General features: G+C 53.7%; 1 protein-coding gene across 4 annotated transcripts in view; it reads left to right on the top strand.

Moving 5' to 3' along the window:
* The window catches only part of SRGAP3 (SLIT-ROBO Rho GTPase activating protein 3), an 89,306-nt gene that overhangs the window by 50,909 nt on the left and 15,814 nt on the right, over positions 1-22,583 (top strand). For 3 of the 4 annotated variants that reach the window (XR_010606786.1, XM_065642316.1, XM_065642317.1), the window contains exons 5-12: positions 3,631-3,816; positions 4,723-4,851; positions 14,685-14,906; positions 15,387-15,488; positions 15,693-15,890; positions 17,127-17,211; positions 18,480-18,507; positions 21,529-21,631. Coding sequence is in view for 3 of the 4 variants with exons in the window: in XM_065642316.1 (XP_065498388.1) it covers positions 3,631-3,816; positions 4,723-4,851; positions 14,685-14,906; positions 15,387-15,488; positions 15,693-15,890; positions 17,127-17,211; positions 18,480-18,507; positions 21,529-21,631 (1,053 nt within the window). In the remaining variant the exon portion in view is untranslated. The remainder of the gene's footprint in view (positions 1-3,630; positions 3,817-4,722; positions 4,852-14,684; positions 14,907-15,386; positions 15,489-15,692; positions 15,891-17,126; positions 17,212-18,479; positions 18,508-21,528; positions 21,632-22,583) is intronic. The other variant, XM_065642319.1, reaches the window with a different exon arrangement.

Raw genomic sequence — 22,583 nt, 5'->3', positions numbered from 1 at the left:
ACGATGAAACATGAAGAAGAAGCAGGTGCTGTTGGGCAAACGTGATCATCTTAAATCTGTTAGACCAGCTCCCCTCCAGTCAGGAGTTTGGTGTCCTTGGGACAGCAGGTAAAAGGGGCTCAGTTGCACAGGGGCTTGCGGGGAGGTCGGCGTGTGCTGGGGGAGCTCTGGGGCGTCCTCGGGACTGACCTGCTCTGGTGTGTCCCTGTGTCACAGCAGCACCGGGTACAGCACGGGGACCCCAGCCCAGGTCTGACCTGCTCTGGTGTGTCCCTGTGTCACAGCAGCACCGGTACAGCACGGGGACCCCAGCCCAGGTCTGACCTGCTCTGGTGTGTCCCTGTGTCACAACAGCACCGAGTACAGCACGGGGACACCGAGCTGCTGCTTGTGAAATGTCATTTATCTGCTGTCAGTGCAAGGAGGTCGTTTGTCTTGCCGATGGCCAAGCCCTGTATCCACACTATGACTGTGCCCTGGCTTGGATGCTTTTTCAGCCTTCCAGAGGGGAATGCTGTGCACTGTGTGGAAACGATATAATCTTTACAGGCTTCTCAGGCCTTCACTGTCTCAAACTTAAGCCAAAAAACCTAAATTGATTTTAATTCAGCCTTGTTGCTGTTCTGATGCAAGTCACCCTGTGGACTCTGGGTGGAAAGAACCAAACCCAAAACCACACTGCTTTTAATTAAATAGGAAGTAGATAACTTTCGTTCTGAAGTAGGAGTTGCCTGTGACCGGTTTTGCACAGAAGAGATTTAGCCGTGAATTCAAGCCAGCTTCATTCTTTCGATTCCTGCTCACAGACTCCAGCAGACACTGAGTTGGAGTCTGTAAAGGTTGGAGTTTCTTTGTTCTTCTGCTCACAGGCCCCTTTCTGTATCGTGTGCGTTCCTCTCTGAAGAAGTCAGGCCAAAGTTAGGGTAGGAAAGCGGTGACCCCAGAGCTCCATTCTGGTGTTTGCTGTGTGGTTCACAACGATGTGCTGTGTGATGTTTGGGCTTCGTTTGCCAGAACGCAGGGACACGGCTGGAGCCGAAGGCAGGCAGTGACGTCTGTAAAAGTCTCGTGATGGGAGCCGGTGAGATTCTTGGTCACTAGGTATTATGGAAGAGGATTAATAATTGTGAAATGAATTGTATTAATTAGGATAATATCTACAGATGCATTACTCAGGTTAAAACTACCCATAATAGCATCACTCCCTGTGCAGCAGGACATGAAGTGGCTGTGGGAAGTTTTCCCTTGCCGTGGGGAACGCTGTGAGGGGGTGTCCAACGTGAGGGGACCCTCAGCGGGGCTGAACACAGGACACCCGGGGTCTGATCTGCTGCCTCTGCTGATGAGCTGGTTAGAAATAAAGAGCACTTCTAGCTGGAGGCAGCAAATGGTGCCATTTGTGGCTGGTATTTCAGCAATGGCCTCTATCCAGAACGTGTTATTAATATTGGAAAACACAACTTGTGTTGTTAAATAACTAATGAACATTGGAACATATTTTTCTCCCTCCACTGCAGCTAATTAAGTTATTTGCAGAAAAGGTCCCTGGGACGCAGCTGTGGCAGTTTTTCCTCATGACACAATGGTGTAAGACAGGGACAGTGTGGCTCGATCGCAGTGCCAAGAGGGCGCGAGGGAATTGCGGATCAAAGGGCCGATTGCTGCAGTGCAGGTGCTGCCCAGGCAAAATTAAGGCAGATATTAAAACAAACAGAAATAGCCCCTGGATTTCCAAGCATGTTGGCACAGCCAGCTGTTTAATCCGTTTCAGCAACACGGGTGCTGAAGTCCGGGGAAGGTATTTTGGTGTGGCCATGTTGGGTCCTTTGCACTTTATTAAAGAGACTTTCCGAGGAGTCTTAAACCCGGTTCCTGTGTTGCCTTTCCAGGTTCAAGCAGGGATAAATTACAGAGGAGGACAAAGGGCCTTTGTTGGGGACATCTCGTGTGTCCGTGAGAGCCGGTGCGGGTCCCAGGCCGCGGCGTGTTGTGTGGCTCTGCCTGGCGGGTCCTGCGGCTCCGGCTGCCACCGCGCTCGCCTTGGGGAATGGAGATAACCGATTAACTGCTCAAGGTTTTCGGGCTGGGTAACCTTCCCATAACCTTTAGATTTCACAAAAAACAAGCACTTTGGGCTGCTGTTTCATCGTTGGGCTTTTCTGTCGCGCTGCACTGGGGCCTCTCTGGGGGCTGGAGAAGCCTCTCTCGTGCCTGCCCCACTGCACCCAAGTGCAGGGCTTTTCTTTTTCCCTTTCCTCTGAGTTTTTCGCAAAAAGATGGAGACAGCGAGGATGAGGGGGGCTCAGCGAATCCACTTGTCTTTCTCCTTAGGGAAAACCTGGAAATTGTTTTGTGTGTCCTGTGATGCACTGCAGGAACTACAGTTTCAAATATGGCTTGAATCTGTGTTAGATTTTGCAGGATTTTGAACTAAAGCAGCGCAGAAACAAGGCACAAGCCTTTGCTTACGGTTCTTGCAGTTGCCTAGAACCGCAGCTCCCGGCGATGGCACATTTGTGCTTCGCTGCGGCACTTGGAGCCTGTTTGTGCTGACGTTTGTGCTTGGCAAGAGGAGAGATCATATGGTTCGGCCCAGCCTCGTCCAAGTGAAATGCTCCTGGTTCCTGCTGACAACCGCAGCTGAGGAGAACTCTGTATTTTCTTCATTAAGGCTTGTGCAAAGTTACTGTGCTTTGGAGGGTTCCCGCTCCCTTTGCCGCGGGCCCTCGTGGCTGGTCCGTCCCGGGGCCGCTGCCCGGGCGTTCCGTGTGAGCCGATCTGCAGCGAGGAGCCGGCATCTCGAGCCTTGTCAAGGCGATGTGAAACAAAACATCCTCATCCCGAGGGGAGATGATAAAAGGGGACAACGTGACTAAAGGCATAAAGAGAGGAGAGCAGATGTGTTCCTCTTGCCAGCCCCATTAAAGTGATCACAATGTGCCCTCCGGGCTTCTGTATCTGCAAGGAGAGGCTGTGGTGGAGGTTTTGCCTGCAGGAGTTTTCCTGGCAGTAGATCAGCATCACTGATGGTGATCTTGAGTGTAAAGGACTCGGTGTCGCTGCAGCCCGCCCTGGCACTGACTGTGCTTACCCGCAGCAGCAAGAGAATTTAATGCTGATCAGAGACAAACTCTGTTTCTGCTTGGGAACTGCAGCTCCTCCACCTTCCAGATGGGATCTGCTGTCAGGATGGTAGAGCAGGGCTTTCGTTGATGGGTTGACTTAGCAGGTTTGAGTGTAGGAACAGAAGGGTTGGGTCAAAAGTGACTTCAGGTTGACTTTGGGCTCCTTGCAGTCTCTTGTCATGGAGCCCCTTGTCCCAGGTGCAAGCACTGGCAGCTACTGTCCCTGCGTCTCGGTGCAGGAGGATGCAGAGTGCCCTGCGCGGCTACCTCGGCGTGGCCTGCGGCGGGGGCAACGGTCCTTACACCAGCTCTGTGCCGTTTGGGAACAGGGCTAGCGATGGGCTTGACTTTATGGGCTTTTTCTTCCCACCTTGTTCCTTAACGCTGTGGTGGCCTCAGACAGCCCAGGCACCGCCGGGACTGCTCCGGCTGCCCTGGGCTGTCACCTCCTGGTGCAGCACGCGTGGCCGTGGGGCAGGCGGCTCACCAGCCCCTGTCTCCTCAGGTGATGAAGACCTACCACATGTACCACGCAGAAAGCATCAGCGCGGAGAGCAAGCTGAAGGAGGCGGAGAAGCAGGAGGAGAAGCAGTTCAACAAGTCAGGGGACATCAGCGTGAACCTGCTGCGGCACGAGGACCGGCCCCAGCGGCGCAGCTCCGTCAAGAAGATTGAGAAGATGAAGGAGAAGGTGGGTGAGAGGGAAGGACGGGGGAGCCGGGAACTGAGGCTGCGCCGGATGCCGAGGAGGCACCGCGCCGGCGTCTGCCCCGGCACGGCCGCGTCCGCTCATCCGCACACAGACCCACTGCGGGGGCTGTGGTCTGTTCCTGACTTCTGTCCCAGGGTTCCTTCAGTCAGAGACTCGTGGCAGGCAAGACAAGGGTCAGCTCTATAAAATAATTGTTTCTTCCTCTGCAGACTGTCTGGGAGTGCAGTGCAGCATTCAGTTGGCTTTGCTAGTCAAAACACTTAACTCCATTCTGGCTTCAGCAATCCCAGCCTCTCCAACTGTAATTTTTCTGTTAATTTTGGAGAAAAAGCAATAGCTTTCCCAGCCGGGACGGCTTTGCTCACACGTTGCCCCAGCGCTGGGACATTGTCTAGCAGCACACTACTTTGAGGGGTTAAACCTCTAGACTAGTGATCTGCCTGAGCAAATGCCCCAGATCTCAGCACATCTGCTTCCCTACAGAGTTTTGAATTCTGGGTCCTATTCTAAATTTTGTATCTTGGGCCTCTGGGCCAGGTTCCACTTTGATACAGCTGCATGAATCTGGAGCAAGTCCAAATGTATGTCAGCATATTGGGGAGGAAAATTTGGCCCTCTAATTTTGATTGATGCCAAAACCCCCATGACTGCAGAGATAAAGGCAGAGCAGCTGTGCTCGGGGTGCACTCGTGCCTTGGCTGACGGAACCAGGGATGTTCAGATGCGATCTCCGTCCTGGCAAAGGTGCCTGTTTTCATATCCAATACCAAATTTTATTAATTAACATGTCACACCCAGGCTGCAGGGTGCTGTGGGGCCCTGCAGAAGGGAAGCTGTGAAAGTAGCATCCTATTTGTACTCTGACGCTCCATTTTGCTTTTTCAGAGACAAGCCAAATATTCTGAAAACAAGCTGAAGTGTACTAAAGCCCGGAACGACTACCTGCTGAACCTGGCAGCCACCAACGCAGCTGTCAGTAAATACTACATCCACGATGTCTCCGACCTCATCGATGTAAGTGCTGCCTCCCTGTATCCTGCACAGCTACATTTTGAGCACGTTTGGTCCTGAAGCGCGCGCTCATGTGCTGGTGGTGAAGGGGTATTTGTTGAGGCTTTAAAATAGGTTTGATTAGGGCCTGAAAATGTGCTGTAAATTTGGATTTTTTTTTTCCTCTGTGGTGTTTTTTTCCTCCCAGCTGCACACATGCTGGTGCAGGTGTACGTGAGCAGAGCTGGAGCTGCCGTTACATGGGAGTCATAGAATCATAGAATGGTTTGGGTTGGAGGGACCTTTGAAGCTGATCTGGTCCATCCCTCCGCCACAGGCAGGACATGTTCCACTGCGTCAGGCTGCTCAGAGCCCTGTCCAGCCTGCATCGCTTCGGTGACGTGCTGGCCACGGCTTCTCTGGGCAGCTGCTGTGGAGCTTTACGGTGGCCACATGATCACACGACAAAGTCATTGATTCATATTTATGCTACATATAAACTACTTTCAGCAGTGTCTGGAAAAAAATATGCAGTTTTTTGTTATAACTGCAGGATATGAACCAGCCTGAACCAAACGCTTTCCTGAGCACATAACAGGAGATTCTGGATTGAACTGTGTTCCAGTTACAAACCAGAAATGGCTTGAATGTTTTCCGCACCTTTCAGGCTGAGGTCTGGGTGTGGGTGCATGCTGGCTCTGCCTTCAGACCCGCGCAGACGTGGTCCTTTCCTTCACGTTCAAGTGGAGGCTTCATCTGCTGTGACTCCCACCGGGGGATGTCCTGCAGCTGCATCTTCTCCAGGTCCAGAGCTCTTGGAGTTGCCTTGGGGCAAGCCAGGCGAGGCTGAGCTTCCCCGGCCCATCCATTAGTCTGCGTTTGGAACAGATAAACTCTCCCGAAGATCAGGTACATCCTTGTTCTTGTTAAACGGAAGGTTTTCATTCTCAGCTCCCCGGGCGCTCGCGCCGGGCCGTCGCACTGTGCCGGCGGCTGAGCACGCGGAGCCGCTGCCCGCGGCTGTGCCTGCAGGGCTCGCTGCACCAAACAGCCACAGGTTCGTAGCGATGGCAGCAGTTGCGACTCGTGTGTATCAGCGACTCCTACAAACTGCTTTTAAATGATTCAAGAGAAGAGATCTCCATTTCTTCCTTTAATAGGTGTCTTCACAGTGGTATAGATTGCGCTGTGCAGCTTCCTCCTGCTGGAGTTGCTCCAACAGGCACATAAATAACTGATCTCTAAGTACTGAGTTAGTCTTCTGGCTTCGTCATTACCTAAATGTATAATTTAAAAATGAGCTGGAGTATTTATCTCCTTTACTAAGCTACTAACGTATATTTATTCTTCTAAGCATTAATTAAAGTAAGTCTGATGCAAAACCCCTGATGATTTCCAGATTTTGAGATACGATAAATTATTCTCAGTATGTTCTTTTTGTTCTCTTTATTATTTAAAATGTATTTAGCCATATTGAAAAACTAATAACTTGATTATGGAGACATTTGAACAGCAAGGTATGATAACACCTTGATTTATCTGTGGGGTTTCTGCTATTTGTTGTGTATATTCTCTCTCATTTATTAGCTTTTAAGCAAGAATGACTTATTTTCATGGTGTTTTGAGGACTTTGATTTCCTGGAGAGCTGCCGAGTTCCATTTTAGTTCTGGCTGTTTATATTATTCCTCCCAACTTTATTTCCTCGCTGACACTTCCACCGGAGTCAGCAGATGGCTTTTCTTCCGCGCTTCAGGAAACCCTTCAGGGGACTTTAACTAAAGCATGTTCAACTCTGTGCGGCTAAATTCCTCTAATTATATATTCTGTTCCCCAAAGAAAACAAAATATTGGATGTGCGAGCTGCACACCGGTGTCCTAATTTTAAAGCTCCAAAAGGAGGAGTAGTTTATCTGAATGGACTTTTGTACAAATTCAATGTATTTGGAAAGAGCACGGCCAGAGGGGTTTGGCAGGGTCCGGGAGGTGCTGGGGGACGAGGTGCCGGCGGAGCCAGCGGCCCAGGGCCTTCTGCGGGCGCGTGAGCCGCGGCAAGGAGAACGAGAGCGGATATTTTTAGATGCAGTTTTAAAGTGAGCGTTTTAATCTCAGTAGGTTTAGCGCCGATGAGAAGACGGTGCCTTTCAGGAGGGACAGGGCTGTTTGCAGACACGGGCTGTGGACGCGGCAGGATGCAAGTTCTCCGGGCTCGGAGCAGGGCCGGGGAGCCGCAGCTGTGCCGGCCGCAGAGCCCTGGCTGCGGGTTTGGCTCCGAACCGGGCTGGCCGTGCCCCAGCAGCGCCCGCCAGTTGCAGCTGTGCAAATTCCGCGTCTCCCGGTGGTGAACGCTGCCCCGTGCTGTCCGTCGGGACGCAGGAGGGCTGGGGGCTCCGCACGCCCTTCACATCAAGCACAAATTGCCGTGTGCAGGGTTTTGATTTGTAGGCAAATCTGAACCGTCGGGACACTGGAGCAGCTAATTTAGCAGCGTTTCCCCCAAATCCCAGGTGGCTCAGTGTCATCTATTAGGGACAGCCTTGACATTTCTCGTGCCCTCGGCGGCGCCGCGGAGCAGTGACTTCTATCACAAAGCCGTTGTGCTAATCTCCCGCTCTGGTGAGAACGAAGGTCCCAGCTGCTCTGGGAGAGGGCGGAGAGTCCTCCGCGGGCTGCGGTTTTAATGAGAAATGTAAAACTTGATCAGAGGAGCCGTGAAGTGGCACAGAGCGTGTCTGTCCCTCCCTCTGTCTCCAGTGGCCTTTTTGTTTTGTCCTTTAGAAAGAGAGAAGAATACAGAGACGGATCAAATTAGACCTGGACTTAAAGTACGCCGTTGTGCCTCTTCCCTCAAAGAACCATGTGTTATATTAAAACGCCTGGGTTCATCTCTCATTTCTGTTATTAACTGTGTGACCAAGTTAATCTCTTTGGCCACATATGTGAAGTGGAGATAAAGCTGCTTATCCGTCCCTCTGGATTTCTGTGTGAAATGGCTGCAGAATATTCTGAAGTGGTCACATGAAAGATATCGCTAGATTGGGTGGAATAAAATGTAACGGTCGGTGTCAATATGTACTGATCCACCAGAACTTGTTCGGCCTCCTGTAAATCCCTTGGAAACAGCAGCTTTCTTCTCGAGGGATTAGTGTGTTTGCCATATTGGAGACAAATAAGCAAGGAAAGGAGGAGAATTCCGAGGAATTTAGTATTATGCATTACTGCCAAATTGTTTGGTCCACAGAAAACTTAGCTGATGGCATTGCCATTTTTTACATGGTCAAGTGATGCTCAGTCAAGTTAAGAAGCAGAAACAGCAGCCAAAATTGTTATGTCAAAAATCTGCAGCTGGCTTGACTCACCTCACAGTAAAGCTCTGGGTTTTGCAGCAATGGCAGGAGAGTAGGGGCTGGAAAATATGTATATAAATGCATAGTATCTTTAGAGAAAGAGCAAAGAAAAAAATGAGGATAAAAGCGAACACAGCAGAGCAAATGAGAAGTGTTTGTTTCCAGCTGGCGCCGGGTGCTCTGCAGGGCCAGGAGTCGGGCTGCTCTGACCTGGTACGTGAGGTGGTGGGTGGGACTGGCTGGGATGCTCGGGTTTTGCTCGGGTTTTGCTCGGGTTTTACTCGGGTTTTGCCACCCGCGGTCCCACGCCGTGGGGTGTCGCACGCTGTGGGTGCGTTTGTGTGCGGAGTTCAGCCTCCTGAGTAAGAGGGAGACTCAGAGGTGCTGAGTCCACCGAGAGATGACTCGGATCCGTGCAGGCAGGTCCCGCAGCCCGTGTCAGCGTGTTCGGGCGGCTGGGTGCCGGGCACGTCCGTGCCTGCTGGGCCAGCGCCGCCGCAGCTTCGTGTGGCCTTTCCCCGCGTGATTGCGCGGGGACATCCCCGGCTGGGCAGCTCTGTGTGGCAACGCCGGCTTTAATGAAGAGATGCTGATTTATACAAGCAGAGGGGCTCTTTCGGGGGTTTGCGCTGTTGCTTTGAAGCAATTTTTCCAGCATAAAGAGCCTTTCAGTTCCACAAAGGCCCAGCGGTTCCTCCCATGCTGTCCTTTGAGTGGGCTTTCTGCCAGCCCCCGGAGCCAGGTGTGTTCGGTCACGGGAGCCCTGTCACCCGGAGCAGCATCTGCCACCGAGCCGCGGTGCCTGCAGGGGACTGCAAATAAAGTCAGCAGTGCGGCAATAGAAAGAATAAACCTTCCATGGGGAGGAATGAGGCTGTCTCGGGGGCTCAGTGCCGTCACCGCAGGGCTGCTGTGTCCTTGTTGCAGCGGCAGCAGTTCGGGGATGTCACCGGCCGCCCCAGCACCCGAGCTGGTCAGCTCTGCGCCGGGAGGAGGCTCTGGGAGGTGGCACTCTGGGTTTGGGAGCTGCTGTCCCCAAGGAGCTTTGCAGGGATGAGGGGGCAGCGCTGGCGCTGGAGCGCGGGTGTTTGCTGCGGGAGGCTCCCCCGGCGGGACACCCCCGGCCCCCCGAACAAGCGCAGGGGTGCAGAGCTCCGGGGTGTGGGGTCCCACGGTGCCACGTCGGGGGAGAACAAACCCCGCAGCTGCCGTGGTGCAGTGAGCCCTGCGGCTTCCCCGACGGGTGCAGCAGAACGCGCCGGAGCCGGCAGAGCCCCGGGCACAGGCACCGCGCTGCGAGTTGCTGTGGCAGTGGAAATGGGTGATAAACCCACAAATATCCGTATGCCGTTAAAAGCTTCGTGCGTGTTAGGAGAACAAATGCAAGAAAAAAGATTAAATTTGTATGATCTTTTTCAACACAGAGCTTCCATGGATGAAGAGAGGCTTGGAAAGCGCTGCATTTGCTTGGTTTCCTTTCAGAAATCGGACATCATTTTTTCATATACCAGTACCCTGGTTTGGTAAACTTCTATTACTCTTCTGTATGCAGGTTATTAATAATAGCTACCTGTTTGTAAACAGGAACCATAAATCATGATACTCTACTACCACCACCAATTTATACTAAGCTGTTCTTGAAATACTATATTGAACTGAAAGAATCCAACCAATACACATTTCTTAAATGTTGCCGGTTCTGGCTTTAATAATATGGCAAAACTACCTTTTTTGCCAAAGTTTGCGCATAGTAAATGATTTATTCCTCTCGTGGATACCACAGACACTTGAATTGGCTTGCTAAACTAAGCACGTGCTGGTTGTTTTACGATTTAGAAGTGTCATGCAGTCTGTAAATTTTACAGCCTGAAGACCATAATCAGTCTTTGTCTGATAGACCTTATTAGCTTGGTACAAAAAAACAACAGTACTTTACTTTAGAAAAAATAATTTCTCCTCGATACTTTCGACTGCTTTTCCCAGCTGTTCGAAAGGTCTTAATGTCCTTTAAAAGATTAATTTACCAATGTATTCATCTTAACAAAACGAAACCAAAACACCACCCCCGAACAAACAAAACCCCTGACCTTCAAAAACCCCAAACCACCAAATAACAGCAGCATTAAAAAATCCCTAAGAAAATGCATGGGGGAGGGAATTGCTATAGAGAGACTAAGGAGCAAAATAAAATGTAGGTTAAAAATCCTCCAGAAAGAAACATGCTCCAGAGACCATAGAGTTAATTAACTATCGCTAGATTTTGAAAAGGGCTACATGATATTTGGCTCTGTAATATTTATAGTTAAGGAACCTTTGATTAGAAATAATCCAATCTCACGCTTCAGGGCACGAGGTGATTGCTGCAAGGGCCGGGGAGGATCCTGCCCTTCCCTGGCTGGATCCACACGACGTTCCCCGTTTGGCTAAAAATAAATCAGTGGTCCAGGAGATTTTCCGTCGTGGTGGCCGCCTAGGGCAGAGCGCTGAACTTGGTGGACCGGGACCGTTGCTTCGGAGGAGCTGTATGGCCGCGGTGAGCGCTGCGGCGGGGCTGGTGGCGCTGGGGCAATGGCCAGCGCGGTCGGCAGCCCCCGGCCTCTCCGCGCAGCTCTGCGCTGGGACACGCAGATGGGGTGATTTCCGTGGCGTTTGGGCCAAAACCAGCTTGCTTGAGCTCGGGGCTGTCGGTTTGTTTCTCAAGTTGAACACTGTAATATTTCCACCCCTTGCAGGGGTATTACCAGGCTTAATGAATTAATATACAGAGAGCTTTGAGCTCTCCAGATAAAAGACGCTGCAGAAAGACTAAGGCTTATTATTTGTGGTTCTAATTTATTTTCCATCAAAGGGATGAGAGGGGTGAGAAAATGCCATTTGTTCTGGAGCTGGGAGCAGGAGTTTGAAGTGTTTTCTTTCTTTCTTTTTCTTTTCCCCTCCTCTTTGTGTGTTTCTCTGGGAATTTCACGGCAGTCCCCGCTCTGTTCGCTGGGCACCGGGGTGTGGAGCGGCCGGCACGGTGCTGATCACCAGCGACTTCAAGGGCCGCAGCGTGTGAGCAAAGCGCCTGCCCTGGTTCTCGGTAGCAACCGAATTCTGGGCATTGCAAATACCCGCTGGCTTCAGCATGAGTTCAGCATCAGAGTAAAGGGAAGGTTTCACAGGGAATTTTTTTCTCCAGAGCATCTGGCAATGCCCTGAGCCCCAGTTCCTCGGATTCTGTGCGATTCAGCCGTTTGCCTTTGCAGCAGCTCAGTCCTGTATGCCTTGGGAATTCCCAGCCTTGAACAGCAGCAGAGATTTTCTCCTGCTCTAACTTTTTTTTATAGCATTGATTTCCAACAGGGTGGGAGAACGACAGTGAGAGGCTGGGAGGTGCGATGGGAAACGGGCACAGTCCTGTGTTCAGGGTGCAGAACTGCGGTCGGTGGGTTGTGGCGGGAGAGCAGATCCTGCCCCGGCCTCAGCACGGGGGGCTGGGCCCCCAACCTGCCCTGCCTGCACCCCCAACCTGCCTGCACCCCCAACCTGCCCTGACTGCACCCCCAGCCTGACTGCACCCCCAACCTGCCCGCTCCCCCAACCTGCCCTGCCCGCACCCCAACCTGCCCTGCCCGCACCCCAACCTGCCCTGCCTGCACCCCAACCTGCCTGCTCCCCCAACCTGCCCTGCCCGCTCCCCCAACCTGCCCGCTCCCCCAACCTGCCCGCTCCCCCAACCTGCCTGCACCCCAACCTGCCTGCACCCCAACCTGCCTGCACCCCCAACCTGCCCTGCCTGCTCCCTCAACCTGCCCTGCCTGCTCCCCCAACCTGCCCGCACCCCAACCTGCCCTGCCCGCTCCCCCAACCTGCCCGCACCCCAACCTGCCCTGCCCGCACCCCAACCTGCCCTGCCCGCACCCCCAACCTGCCCTGCCCGCACCCCAACCTGCCCTGCCCGCACCCCCAGCCTGCCCTGCCCGCACCCCCAGCCTGCCCTGCCCGCACCCCAGCCTGCCCTGCCCGCACCCCAACCTGCCCGCACCCCAACCTGCCTACACCCCCACCTGCCCTGCCTGCACCCCCAGCCTGCCCGCACCCCACTCCCCCTGGGCTGCCCGTGGGCACCGGGTGCACCCGCATGGCCGTGGGGCCAGGGCAGCTGTGGGGCCACATCCCAACTCATGGGTTCCTCTGTGCATCCCCCGAGCGCTTGTACAGGCGTTCACACTAAAATTGTCCCATGGGAGGGACTTGCTGCGCTAGAATAACGTTTCGCCTCAAGTGGTGAATAGAAATTTGCCCCGATTCCTTGTTTTTTGTGGTGCTTGCTGATTTGTGAAGGCAGAGCTGTACCGGTCCTTAACTGCACATATTTTCAAGTAATAAGATTAGGAGCTAAGTAGAAGCAGGATAAGTGGTGGATTATGACCATTGGATACTTCCTGCAAAAATCCTCATTATTGCACATGTGGTTTCCCTGCTTTAAAAGGCTGGATGGGGGCGGGCAGGCTGCGCTCGTGTATCTGTGAGCAGGAGTCGGCCTGCTGTGCTTTTACTGCTGCTTTTCGCGCAGACTAAACCAAACACAACTCTGTGACTTGATCCGAGCTGAGAGTTGTCTCTTCGGATCGGCAGAAAGCACAAGACGACTTCTTTAGTTGGAGCTGCTTGTAGCACCAGCTGAGTTTTTGTGTTTCACTTCGAGTTTATCAATACTGATGTTCTGATGCAGAATCACTTTTTATGCCTTTCTGCATCGGTTTGGCGATGCCTGTGGATGCTGGACAGCTGGAGGAGGCTCCTCTGAAACGCCAGCTCCCAGCAGGGAGTTCTGCCGCTGTGGAAAAGCTAGTCTCTTTTTGGGTCAACAGGAACATGCTGGCAATCTTCCTGCTGTTTTCTGGAGGTTTTCGTGCCGCGCCGGTGCTCCTGACGGCGGTTCTGGTGGGGCTGCGCTGGGGCTGAAGCCACTGACCCTGTGCCGGGTGGGTTTGGTGAGGCGAGCACTTCTGCTCGCTCTTCAAGCTGCGTGGCAGCAAGGCATCTCAACTTCTCTAATACGAGCTGTCCTGGGGTAGCGCTCATGTAATAAGCGCAAGTTGCTGGCGCTGGTCAGTGCGGTGCTGCACGCTGTGGGAGGTGTTTCTCACGGGGTCCATTGTTTCTCCCGCAGGGTGTCCCTGTCCCACAGGGGTGTCCCTGTGACCCACAGCCCTCCTGCACCTGGGGGTATCTCTGCAGGTCATGGTGTGGACCCTGTGTCACTGCCACCGCCTGCGGTGACCGGCTGTGCCCCAGACAGGACGGGGTGTGCTGGGGACACAGGATTACGGAACACCTCACAGAGGCTAAAGCTAGAATTACCCAACTTTACATCCTCTATCAGGAGCTCCCGCCCTCTCCTACGTCCCAGACCCAGAAGTGCTCCAGTTCTGGAGGCAGCCGCTGTGTTCACCGTGCTCTCCTCACAGCCCCCAGCGCGCTCAGCCCCAAGGGCTGCGCTCCTCCTGCTTCCAGCACGCTCTCTCTTGCCTTTCCCTGCAGACAACAGCTCCAGGCTTCGGGCGGTACTGGGGTGCCTGTCCTTGCCCCCGCGCCCTGCGGGGTTTGTGCTGTGCCGGGGCTCCGCTGGGGACGGGCAGGGGGTTGCTGAGAGTTGCTTTTTGCTCAGCCGTGATGAAGCGTTCATAGCAGTGAATGCCTGTGCTGTTGCTCTACTTAACATGCCAAACTCAATTATATTGAGAAGAGAGTTTAAAAACAGGCTTTTGTCTAACGTACAGTATTTTGGCAGCAATTAGCTCAGAGTTTTATCGTTTTCCCCAAGGTGAACATGAGAACGATCAGTTATGCATGAGAAGTTGCTCCATTGTGAGAGAGGCAGCAGTTCCTGGCGAGGATAAAAGGATTTGCACGTACTGCGGGGCACATCTTGCAGTGCCATCTTGTGTGCACGTCCGCCTGCCTTTGATAACTTTGGAAAATGGCTTCTCTGTGCAAGAAGCACTTGCAGGGCAGATCACAAGGCGAGAAGGGACTGGCCGGGGACTCGCAGTGGCACAGGCCCTCTGGCTGCGTCCCGGGGGCTCTGCAGGGGACCACCAGGGTTTGCCATCGCTGCAGTCACGCTGGCCCCGGGGCTGGGCGGGCGGCCGGGGAGAACTGCGCTTTTGGGTGACTTTGGGGAGAACTGCGCTTTTGGGTGACTTTGTTCCTCTGCCCTGCCTGAGAAGTTCCCGTGCTCTTCCGGTGCAGCGGAGGGGATCAAACCCTGGTGCCATGGGGAGGGTCCAGCGCAGGGTCGCTGCACTGTCTGGATGTTTGTTCCCTGGGAGCTCTTCTCCCTCAGTCGTCTTTCCTTCTTGCCTTTAACATGGTGTTGTGGTGTGCTGTTAAATACAGCCTGGTATGACAGGGCTGGTGTTTCTCTGGGACATACAGTGTCTTTTTGGATGTCTTACGTACGCGTGACCCTCCAGAAGAGGGGTGGGATCATTTGTGTGACCAGACCCTTCCTTGGTGTTTCTCAGTGCTGTGATCTGGGATTCCACGCCAGCCTCGCTCGGACCTTCCGGACGTACCTGTCTGCCGAGTACAACCTGGAAACCTCCCGCCACGAGGGCCTGGACATCATCGAGAACGCCGTGGACAACCTGGACGCGCGGAGCGACAAGCACACCATCATGGACATGTGCAACCAGGTCTTCTGCCCTCCGCTGAAGTTCGAGTTCCAGCCCCACATGGGGGATGAGGTAGTGTGCTGGCCTGGGCTGGCTTCCTCCTCCTCTTACCATCACTGTTAAATTATTTCTGACTCCTTATCCCCCTCTATTCTGTCTTCATATGCTGCTATTGGAGTTTCTTTTCTTAATGAGACACTTGGCTCATTAGTGCTCCTCCTCTGTCTGCCTCTTGCTCCGTATCTCTCTCGATTAGGAAGCCTGTGGTTTGATTCGCAGCTGAACTGCCCAACAGATTTGTAAAATGGAGCTTTGACTTACCTGCTGTAATTGGAAGACTTGAGAGGGCAGCTTTCCAATGCTGGGTAGAAAATGCTTTGCGCTGGCCCGGGTCCAGGCACTGCTGATTAGAAACCAGGTGACACAGCCTGTCTGGAGGCTGCGAGGAGCTTGTGGGTGCCCGAGAGAATAATTTTGGTGTTTAAATGCGTGTGTCCGGTCGGTGTGTGACCCACTGACCGCTCTCCCATCTCTGCACCGCTCCTGTCGCAGGTGTGCCAGGTCAGCGCCCAGCAGCCTGTGCAGACCGAGCTGCTCATGCGGTACCACCAGCTGCAGTCGCGACTCGCCACCCTCAAGATAGAGAACGAAGAGGTGAGGAGTTGCTGTGGGTGTCGTGTTTGGCCTCGTGGGCAGCGTTGCTCAGCCTTCTCCCGTTGTGCAGGGGGTTCCTGGGGTGCTCTGGCTTGGGCTCCTTCCAGGGGCCAGCGGGAGCTGCCTCTTGGCCAGTTGTTTTGGCTCCAGATGTGTCCCTTTCCCAGCCTGCTTCCAAACCGTGCTGCCTCCTCTTTCTGATAGGTACGGAAAACCCTGGATGCCACAATGCAGACTTTGCAGGACATGCTGACAGTGGAGGATTTTGATGTTTCAGACGCCTTCCAGCATAGTCGCTCCACTGAGTCGGTCAAATCAGCTGCATCAGAGACCTACATGAGTAAAATAAACATCGCCAAGAGGAGAGCCAACCAGCAGGAAACCGAAATGTTCTATTTTACAGTGAGTCTCATCTTATGCAATACAGCACACAAAGCATTAATTGCTAGGGCCGAGTCCCATTGTAAGTGCTCATTAGTGAAGAGCAAGAAGCAGTTCAGTCTCTTTCTTTGTGTTCTGTCTGGTTTGGGTTGGAATGCCTGTCTCGGTGGCAGGGCAGTGCTCGGGGACGGGCAGTCCAGCAGCTGCCGTGTCCTTCTTTCTGAAGGAGCAGCCGGAGCAGGCGGCTGTGACCAAACCCTGGCAGTGCCGCAGGAGCAGGGCACAGACCCTTCAGCGCCTCGTCCTGGAGGCCTTTGCAGTTTTGAACCAAGCCTTCCTTTTCCAGCCCACGCAGCCGGAATCTGCCCTTGGCTGTGGGATGAACTAAACAGTCATTTGCATCTTGTGGGGTGCTGGTGGCAGCCACGACAACCGGGTTTGCGGTGCCACGCTGTGCCGTGCGTGCCGGGGAGAGGCAGCGGCGCTGCTGCTTCTGCATCCCTGCTCCGCTGCTTCGCTTGCAGGCAGATCCCAGGGGCTGGGAGAGTACTTGAAATACAAGTAATAGGCCGTCAGGTCAGCAGAAGTAGCATGGTTAATAGACTAGAGTTAATAGCATCTTGTGATATATTACATATGCACAAAAAAGCTTCTACTTTCTCTCAGCAGTATTGTTACTCCAAATTGGGGGGGGAAACGCAGTTTTCATTATGAGTTGTGCTTGGGTTTTTTAGTGCTTTTTGCAAGAATTTGATCACTCCCGTTGTCTGCCTTTCATTTTCCGTCTCTGTCTCCCTCACCCTTCTTATCTGTAAAATCACTTGCTCTTGAGTGTCACCGGGTGTCCGACGGTGTGACGATGAAAGGAGAAGTTGAGCTGCACAGTCCGTGTCGCCCAGCGCGTAAAGCGTCTGATGGGCCCTGACCTGGGAGGGTCTCACACGTGGGAGTTCTCGCTCTGCATCACTTGTCTGCACAAAGGCAAAGCGCAGGGAAAGCCTCTTTGATGTTCCAGGCTGTTCCCAGAAGCCTGACCAAAGCAAGCGTGCTTTGAACTCGGTTCTTTGGAGCTGGGCGCGTTCCCGGCGGGCGGCGCAGCACCGAGGAGACGGGGAGGCGATGGGACCCGCTCAGCCCTGCGGCGCTTTGTGTGCCTGGCAGCCCCGCCAGCAGCCCCCAGGCAAACGTGTACATCAATTACGGACTGTTTCTGCCAACAATCTTAACACGCCTTCTTTGTTTTATTTTTAATTCCAGAAATTTAAGGAGTATTTGAATGGCAGTAACCTTATCACGAAGCTGCAGGCTAAACACGACTTGCTGAAGCAGACTCTTGGAGAAGGTGGGGCGCAGGGTTAGGTCCGGGAGGAACCTCCCGTCACACGAAACCATGTTAAACCAGTGCCTTCTTTCAGTCTTACCTGTCTGTTTTCTTGAGCGACTGGTGGTGTCTGTGGTTGGCTGCTGCTGTTGAGTTTAACCAGTGACCTGCAAAATCATTATTTCCCTGGAATATTATTATTTTCCCACCTTTCTTTGGGATTGTTCAAAGAGTGCATTTTAGTTCTCTAGAGCTGCACAAAAGCAGCCGTGGAAGATTTTCACATGAAAACTTTCTGAATTTCTCCCAGGCCACGGGATCATCCTGCCATGTAGGCGTTCAGCAAATATTTAGGCCAGAAATACCAAATACTGCATTTCAGCATGAGCTGATTCTTATTAGGAAGAAGCCTGGTTTGCAGAACACTGGAATTCTTTGCTTTTTCAGTGAGGAATTGGCTGCGAGCTTGCTTTGCACAGTTGCCAAGGGAGAGCAGGAAGGAGGCATGTGCAGCCAAATGTTTCCTTTTATGTGTCTTAAAAAAAGGAAGAATAAATCAGCTTTCCTGGCCTTGGGAGAAAGGCACAAACAGCATGTGAAATTAGTTTAGGTTTTTTTCAGTGGATTGACAAATACTTTAAAAAATGAACAGATCTTATCAGTGGTGGTATGCTGCCATTTATATGAAATCCAAGCACTAAAAATCCACGAAAGAATGAGAATATTGACAGCCAGAGTGAAGTCTGCCTGCTCAGGATGAGATGGGCTGTTATCTCACAGGAAAAGCTGGGGAACCGAACCCTCGGCTGCGTTGAGGTGCTATTGCTGGTGCTCCCTCAAGCAGCTGGACAGTCCATCTCGGCGGCCTCCCTGGGGCGTCAGCCCATCCCTTGTCCCCCCGTCCCTTGTCCCTTTCCCCCCGGGTCGGGCTGGCCCCAGCTGGTGCACGTAGGCTCTCCTTGCAGGGGACCTGCACTGCAGCTGCTTACTTACAAAACAGGCTTCATATTGCAAATAAACCTTTTTATCAGTGGGAACTGAAGACGCTTTCCCTCTCTTGTGGCTGAGTCTTAGGTTTCTAATATGTCTTTTAGTGGGGGGGGCTTGTATAGCATCCAGCTCGGCATCTGCCTGACCCGTGGGGCCCTCGGGCACGTTCCTTTTGCCAGAAGCCATTACAGGGGCTTACAGAACCAGAAATGAGTGTGAGTGCCTGTGTGAATGTGTTCGAACAGTTGTTTGGTGGTGCCTAATGTGCAGAGATGATGGAAACTTGTGTTTCTTCACAGGTGAAAGAGCCGAATGCGGAACAACCAGGTGAGCGGCTCCTTCCCGTTGCCCTGCGCGCGCTGGGCTGGCTGTGGCAGGAGGAGGGTGGCCCTGCCGCGGGAGCTTTGCTGGTTTACTTTGCTGGTTTGCTTTGCTGCTGCCACAGCTTGGGGGGTTCAGATTTCACCACCTCCCAGCTGCCCTGTGTGGTTGGGTATCTGGGCTCCACATCCCTGCCCTGCTCCTCAGCTGCGTTGCCTGAAGTGGACTCGTTAGGGTGATGAGGAACAGACCCTGGTTTTTGCTGCAGTGTGGTTTCTGGCTGGGTGGCTCTGCAGTGCCTGGCAGTGCTGTGTTAGCACGGGGCGGTGCCCTGTCACGTACCTGAGGTTGGGTTGTGTGACAGCACAACACCAGGGCGTCTACCCGCTCCCTACCATCCCTGTTCATCAGAGGAACTGGATCTGTCCCCAGAAGCCTCTCCCAGCTCTGGCTGCTTTGCCTGGGCCTGCAGAGCATGCCTGTGTTCAGACTTCCATCGCTCTGCAGCAGGAGATAGTGCTGGGGGTGAGTGTACCCGGGAGGAGGCTTTGATCTGTGCCCAGTCCACAATGCATCTCTGCAGAGCTCTGTTGGCTTGCTCTGGGCGTGCTGGCTTTTTAACAGCAAGATGTGGCCAGCAAAGCCTCCAAACATCTCCCCAGAACATGCACAGCCTCTGTGTTAGCTTTTTACAACCCTGTTCCAGTGTTTGATAAAATTTGTAATACCAGGAAAAAAACCCCAAACATTCTGTGTGAGAAGTGTGGAAGCAGATGGTGAGGCCTGAGCGGAGGACGTGGGGCGGCAGGGCACTGCTCTGGCTGCTGCCCACGGGGGACTGCGGCACCGCGCTGCTGCCTCGGTGTCCCCGGGACCTGCCCCAGCGCCTCGGTGTCCCTGGGACCTGCCCCAGCGCCTCGGTGTCCCTGGGACCTGCCCCAGCGCCTCGGTGTCCCTGGGACCTGCCCCAGCGCCTCGGTGTCCCTGGGACCTGCCCCAGCGCCTCGGTGTCCCGGGGTTTTGCTGGCCCGTGGCTGGTGGAGGCACAGCTGGCGAGCTGAGCCGTGGTGCTGCGGTGCGCCAGGCAGGGCTGTGTGCTGAGCTGGCGAGGAAAACACACCAAACGCTGGGCAGAGTCATCAGGAGCGTTTGCTCCTGAGTGCTTGGTTTACCAGGAGTGGGTGCCGGCGGAGCGGTGGTGCCGCGGGCCAGAACGATCAAAGGAGCGAATAACAGCCTCCTACATGAGGGTGATGGCACAACTCCCTGCTGCTTCTGTTTGCTTTCGTTTCAGCAGTTGCTTTTACTTTCACAAAGGAAAACAAAGGAGACAATCTCCTTGTTGTGCCGGGCAGGGCTGTTGGTGTGGGCAGAGCAGACTCGGCCCCTTCCCCGGGGGCTCCATCCGCAGCGCAGGCTGCTCAGCCGGGCCAGCGGTCATTTCTGCTCCCCAGGGACCAGCTGAAGGAGTGCAGAGAAGCCATAGGATTGTGGAGTCAGATTGCTTAATTAAAGGCATCCGATTAAAGAACTAGTGGATCACAACTGTGCATGGAGGCTCCCAGCACTCGTTTCTGTCTGCAGTCATGATCTCTCCTCTACAGACATCAACAGAGCCTGGGGGTAGAGGACAGATCAGAAATCGCTTAAAGATTTTATGCTACTTTTCTCCCTTTTGTAGATCTAGGCACTTTGGTCTTAATGTCCTTCATTATTGGAAGAAGAAAAAAAAATGTGAATAAAGAAGCAGCCCTCCAAAGTCCTGGTCACTGCACTGCACTAAGTCCCAGGTTTCCATGGCCTCTTTTCCAGAGGCGACAGGCGTCTGTCACCCGTGCTGAGGTCAAGAGGGTCTGCGGGTCTGTTCGTGTGACCGATGGGGGCTCACTCGCTGGCAGGGGTTGGGTCACCCCAAGGCACACACCTGCCTGTTCTAGACATGCTGGTGGGTTTGCTCGTGTGTGTTGACTGAGCTCACCGTTTTGTTTGGTGGTTTGAATCTTGGGGTTGCCCGCTAGAAAGATGAAGGACCATTCACATCCCTGTGAATGTCTCCTGAAGAGAAGTTACCTGCAGGGAGGTGGAGGTTTGCCCGCTTCCCTTTGTCTGGCCATCTATCAGCAGGACGAGAGCCATTTAGGAATAAACAGGAATACTCCACTGTTTTCCAGGGGCAGCTGTGGTTTATTGTGGGTATGTCAAGGAATCAGTTGAGCTCTTCAGCTGCTCTTGGTGCTTTTTCAGGCTGCCAGAGTGCTGAGCTGGTGGAGGTAGGAGGCAGGTGTTAGCAACCCTACTGAGCACCAACACCTTTTTTTTACCTCTAGAATGTCATCCCTGGTACTAGCCCAAACACTGAGCAGCAGGTTTGGTATTTGGCATCTCGGAGAGGATTGTATCTGTGGATCATGGGTGCCAGAGCGGTTGTGACCGCTGTGTTGAGCAGCTTTACTGCTCTCTGGCTCGAATGAAGCAAGTTCTGCGTGAGGAGCATTCCCGATCCCCCGTTGTTCATTCAAGCTGTGGTTGTTGGCACAGTTGCTGCTCTGTCACTGTCTGGTTTCAGGAGATGACTGTTTTTTACAGTAGGAACTAGGGCTCTTTTGCAGGCCCGTAGCAACATCTTGTTCAGCGGCTGGATGTGGCTGCGGCTGGGGTGAGTCTGTCTGATAGGGGAACACTGGAACCTTGTGGGGATGGAAAGTAATGGGTAGGTTGGCTCATATCTGTTAAATGTTTCTACGATCAAGATGAATTTGAATTTAGTACTGTGAAGTAAAGGCTGCAGTCTTGACCTTGACCTGATACTGTGTGCAGTGTATAGTGAACAGCTCTGATTTAGCTGGGGGTTCCTACAGGTTTGCTCTGCTGCCCGCCAGCCCTGCCAGCCGCACCCGGGCTGCGCCTGGCCTGTGGGCTGCTCTGTGTGGTTGATATGTTATTGTCAGTCATAACCTTTGAGATCTCACCCTGTCATTGCATTTCTGTTGGTGTTTTGTTGATTTATTTTGTTCCATTTTCTCCCAGGCCCCCATGTCTTCCCCCTAAGCCACAGAAAATGAGGAGACCTAGGCCTCTCTCAGTCTATAATCATAAGCTCTTTAACGGCAATATGGAAACGTTCATTAAGGTACTGGCTGGCTGGCAGTAGGAGTTCATGAACGCTCTGAATGCAATGGTGGCTTTCCCGTCCCGCCGGTCCCCGTGGGCTCTCTGCCCTGCACCCAGCCGACGTGGCCAGCGCACGCTTCGCCTCGGTGACGGTTTCTGTCCGTAGCCGTCCCCGTCCCTGCCGCGTCCCTCGGGTCGCCTGCCCCATCGCTGCCTGCCAGGGGAGCCGGGGGACGCTGGCGGCCGCGCGGCACGGGGTGCCCTGTGTCCCCATCATCCCGCGCTGCTCCCGCCCGCTCTGGGAAGGAAACCCAGGCAGCAAGGACAACCCAGCCCGGCGCCCTCAGGGGACCAGCAGACCCCCCCACCTTCCCTTGTCCACACATTTTTGGTGGTTGGTTTCCCCCCTGGCTGAGGAGGGAGATAAAACGACTCAGAAGCTCCCCAAAAGTGTCTCCTGGCTGTGAGGACCGTCAGCCTTGAACTGAAATACCATGCAGCGGGTGGCTGTGTGGGCGGGCAGCCGTGTATCCTGTTAAACAAAACGTCTTAATAACAGCCAGCCCAGCCGGCTCATCCCGTGGCAGCTGCTGGGGTGGCTGTGCCGCCCGGCGCAGTTGGGTGAACCTGGGAGGAGAGCGAACCTGCCGGCGGGACAGGCGACAACATGCAGCCTGTGCCCTTCGGAAACGCGGGCCAGAGCGCCGTCTTCGTTTAAGCTGGGCTAAACTCAGATTAACTCAACTAATACCAGTGCAGTCCCAATGGAAGGGGGGACTTGACCCTGCTCATCCCAGGAAATTAGCCGGAAGGAGAGATTTGAGGAGAAAACTGAAGAGATGCGGCTGTGGGATGTGTCCGAGAGGATCCCTCCTGCTGTCTAACTGCTGCCCTCCGAAGCGCAGCACTTCGCTGTCGCCCGGATGCTGGAGGGTTCCAAAGGAGGCGATGCCGTTCCAGCCGCTCAGGGT

The sequence above is a fragment of the Caloenas nicobarica genome, chromosome 11 (genome assembly GCF_036013445.1).
Source record: "Caloenas nicobarica isolate bCalNic1 chromosome 11, bCalNic1.hap1, whole genome shotgun sequence".
Classification (NCBI taxonomy): Eukaryota; Metazoa; Chordata; class Aves; order Columbiformes; family Columbidae; genus Caloenas; species Caloenas nicobarica.
This window is presented reverse-complemented; position numbering and strand designations above follow the sequence as displayed.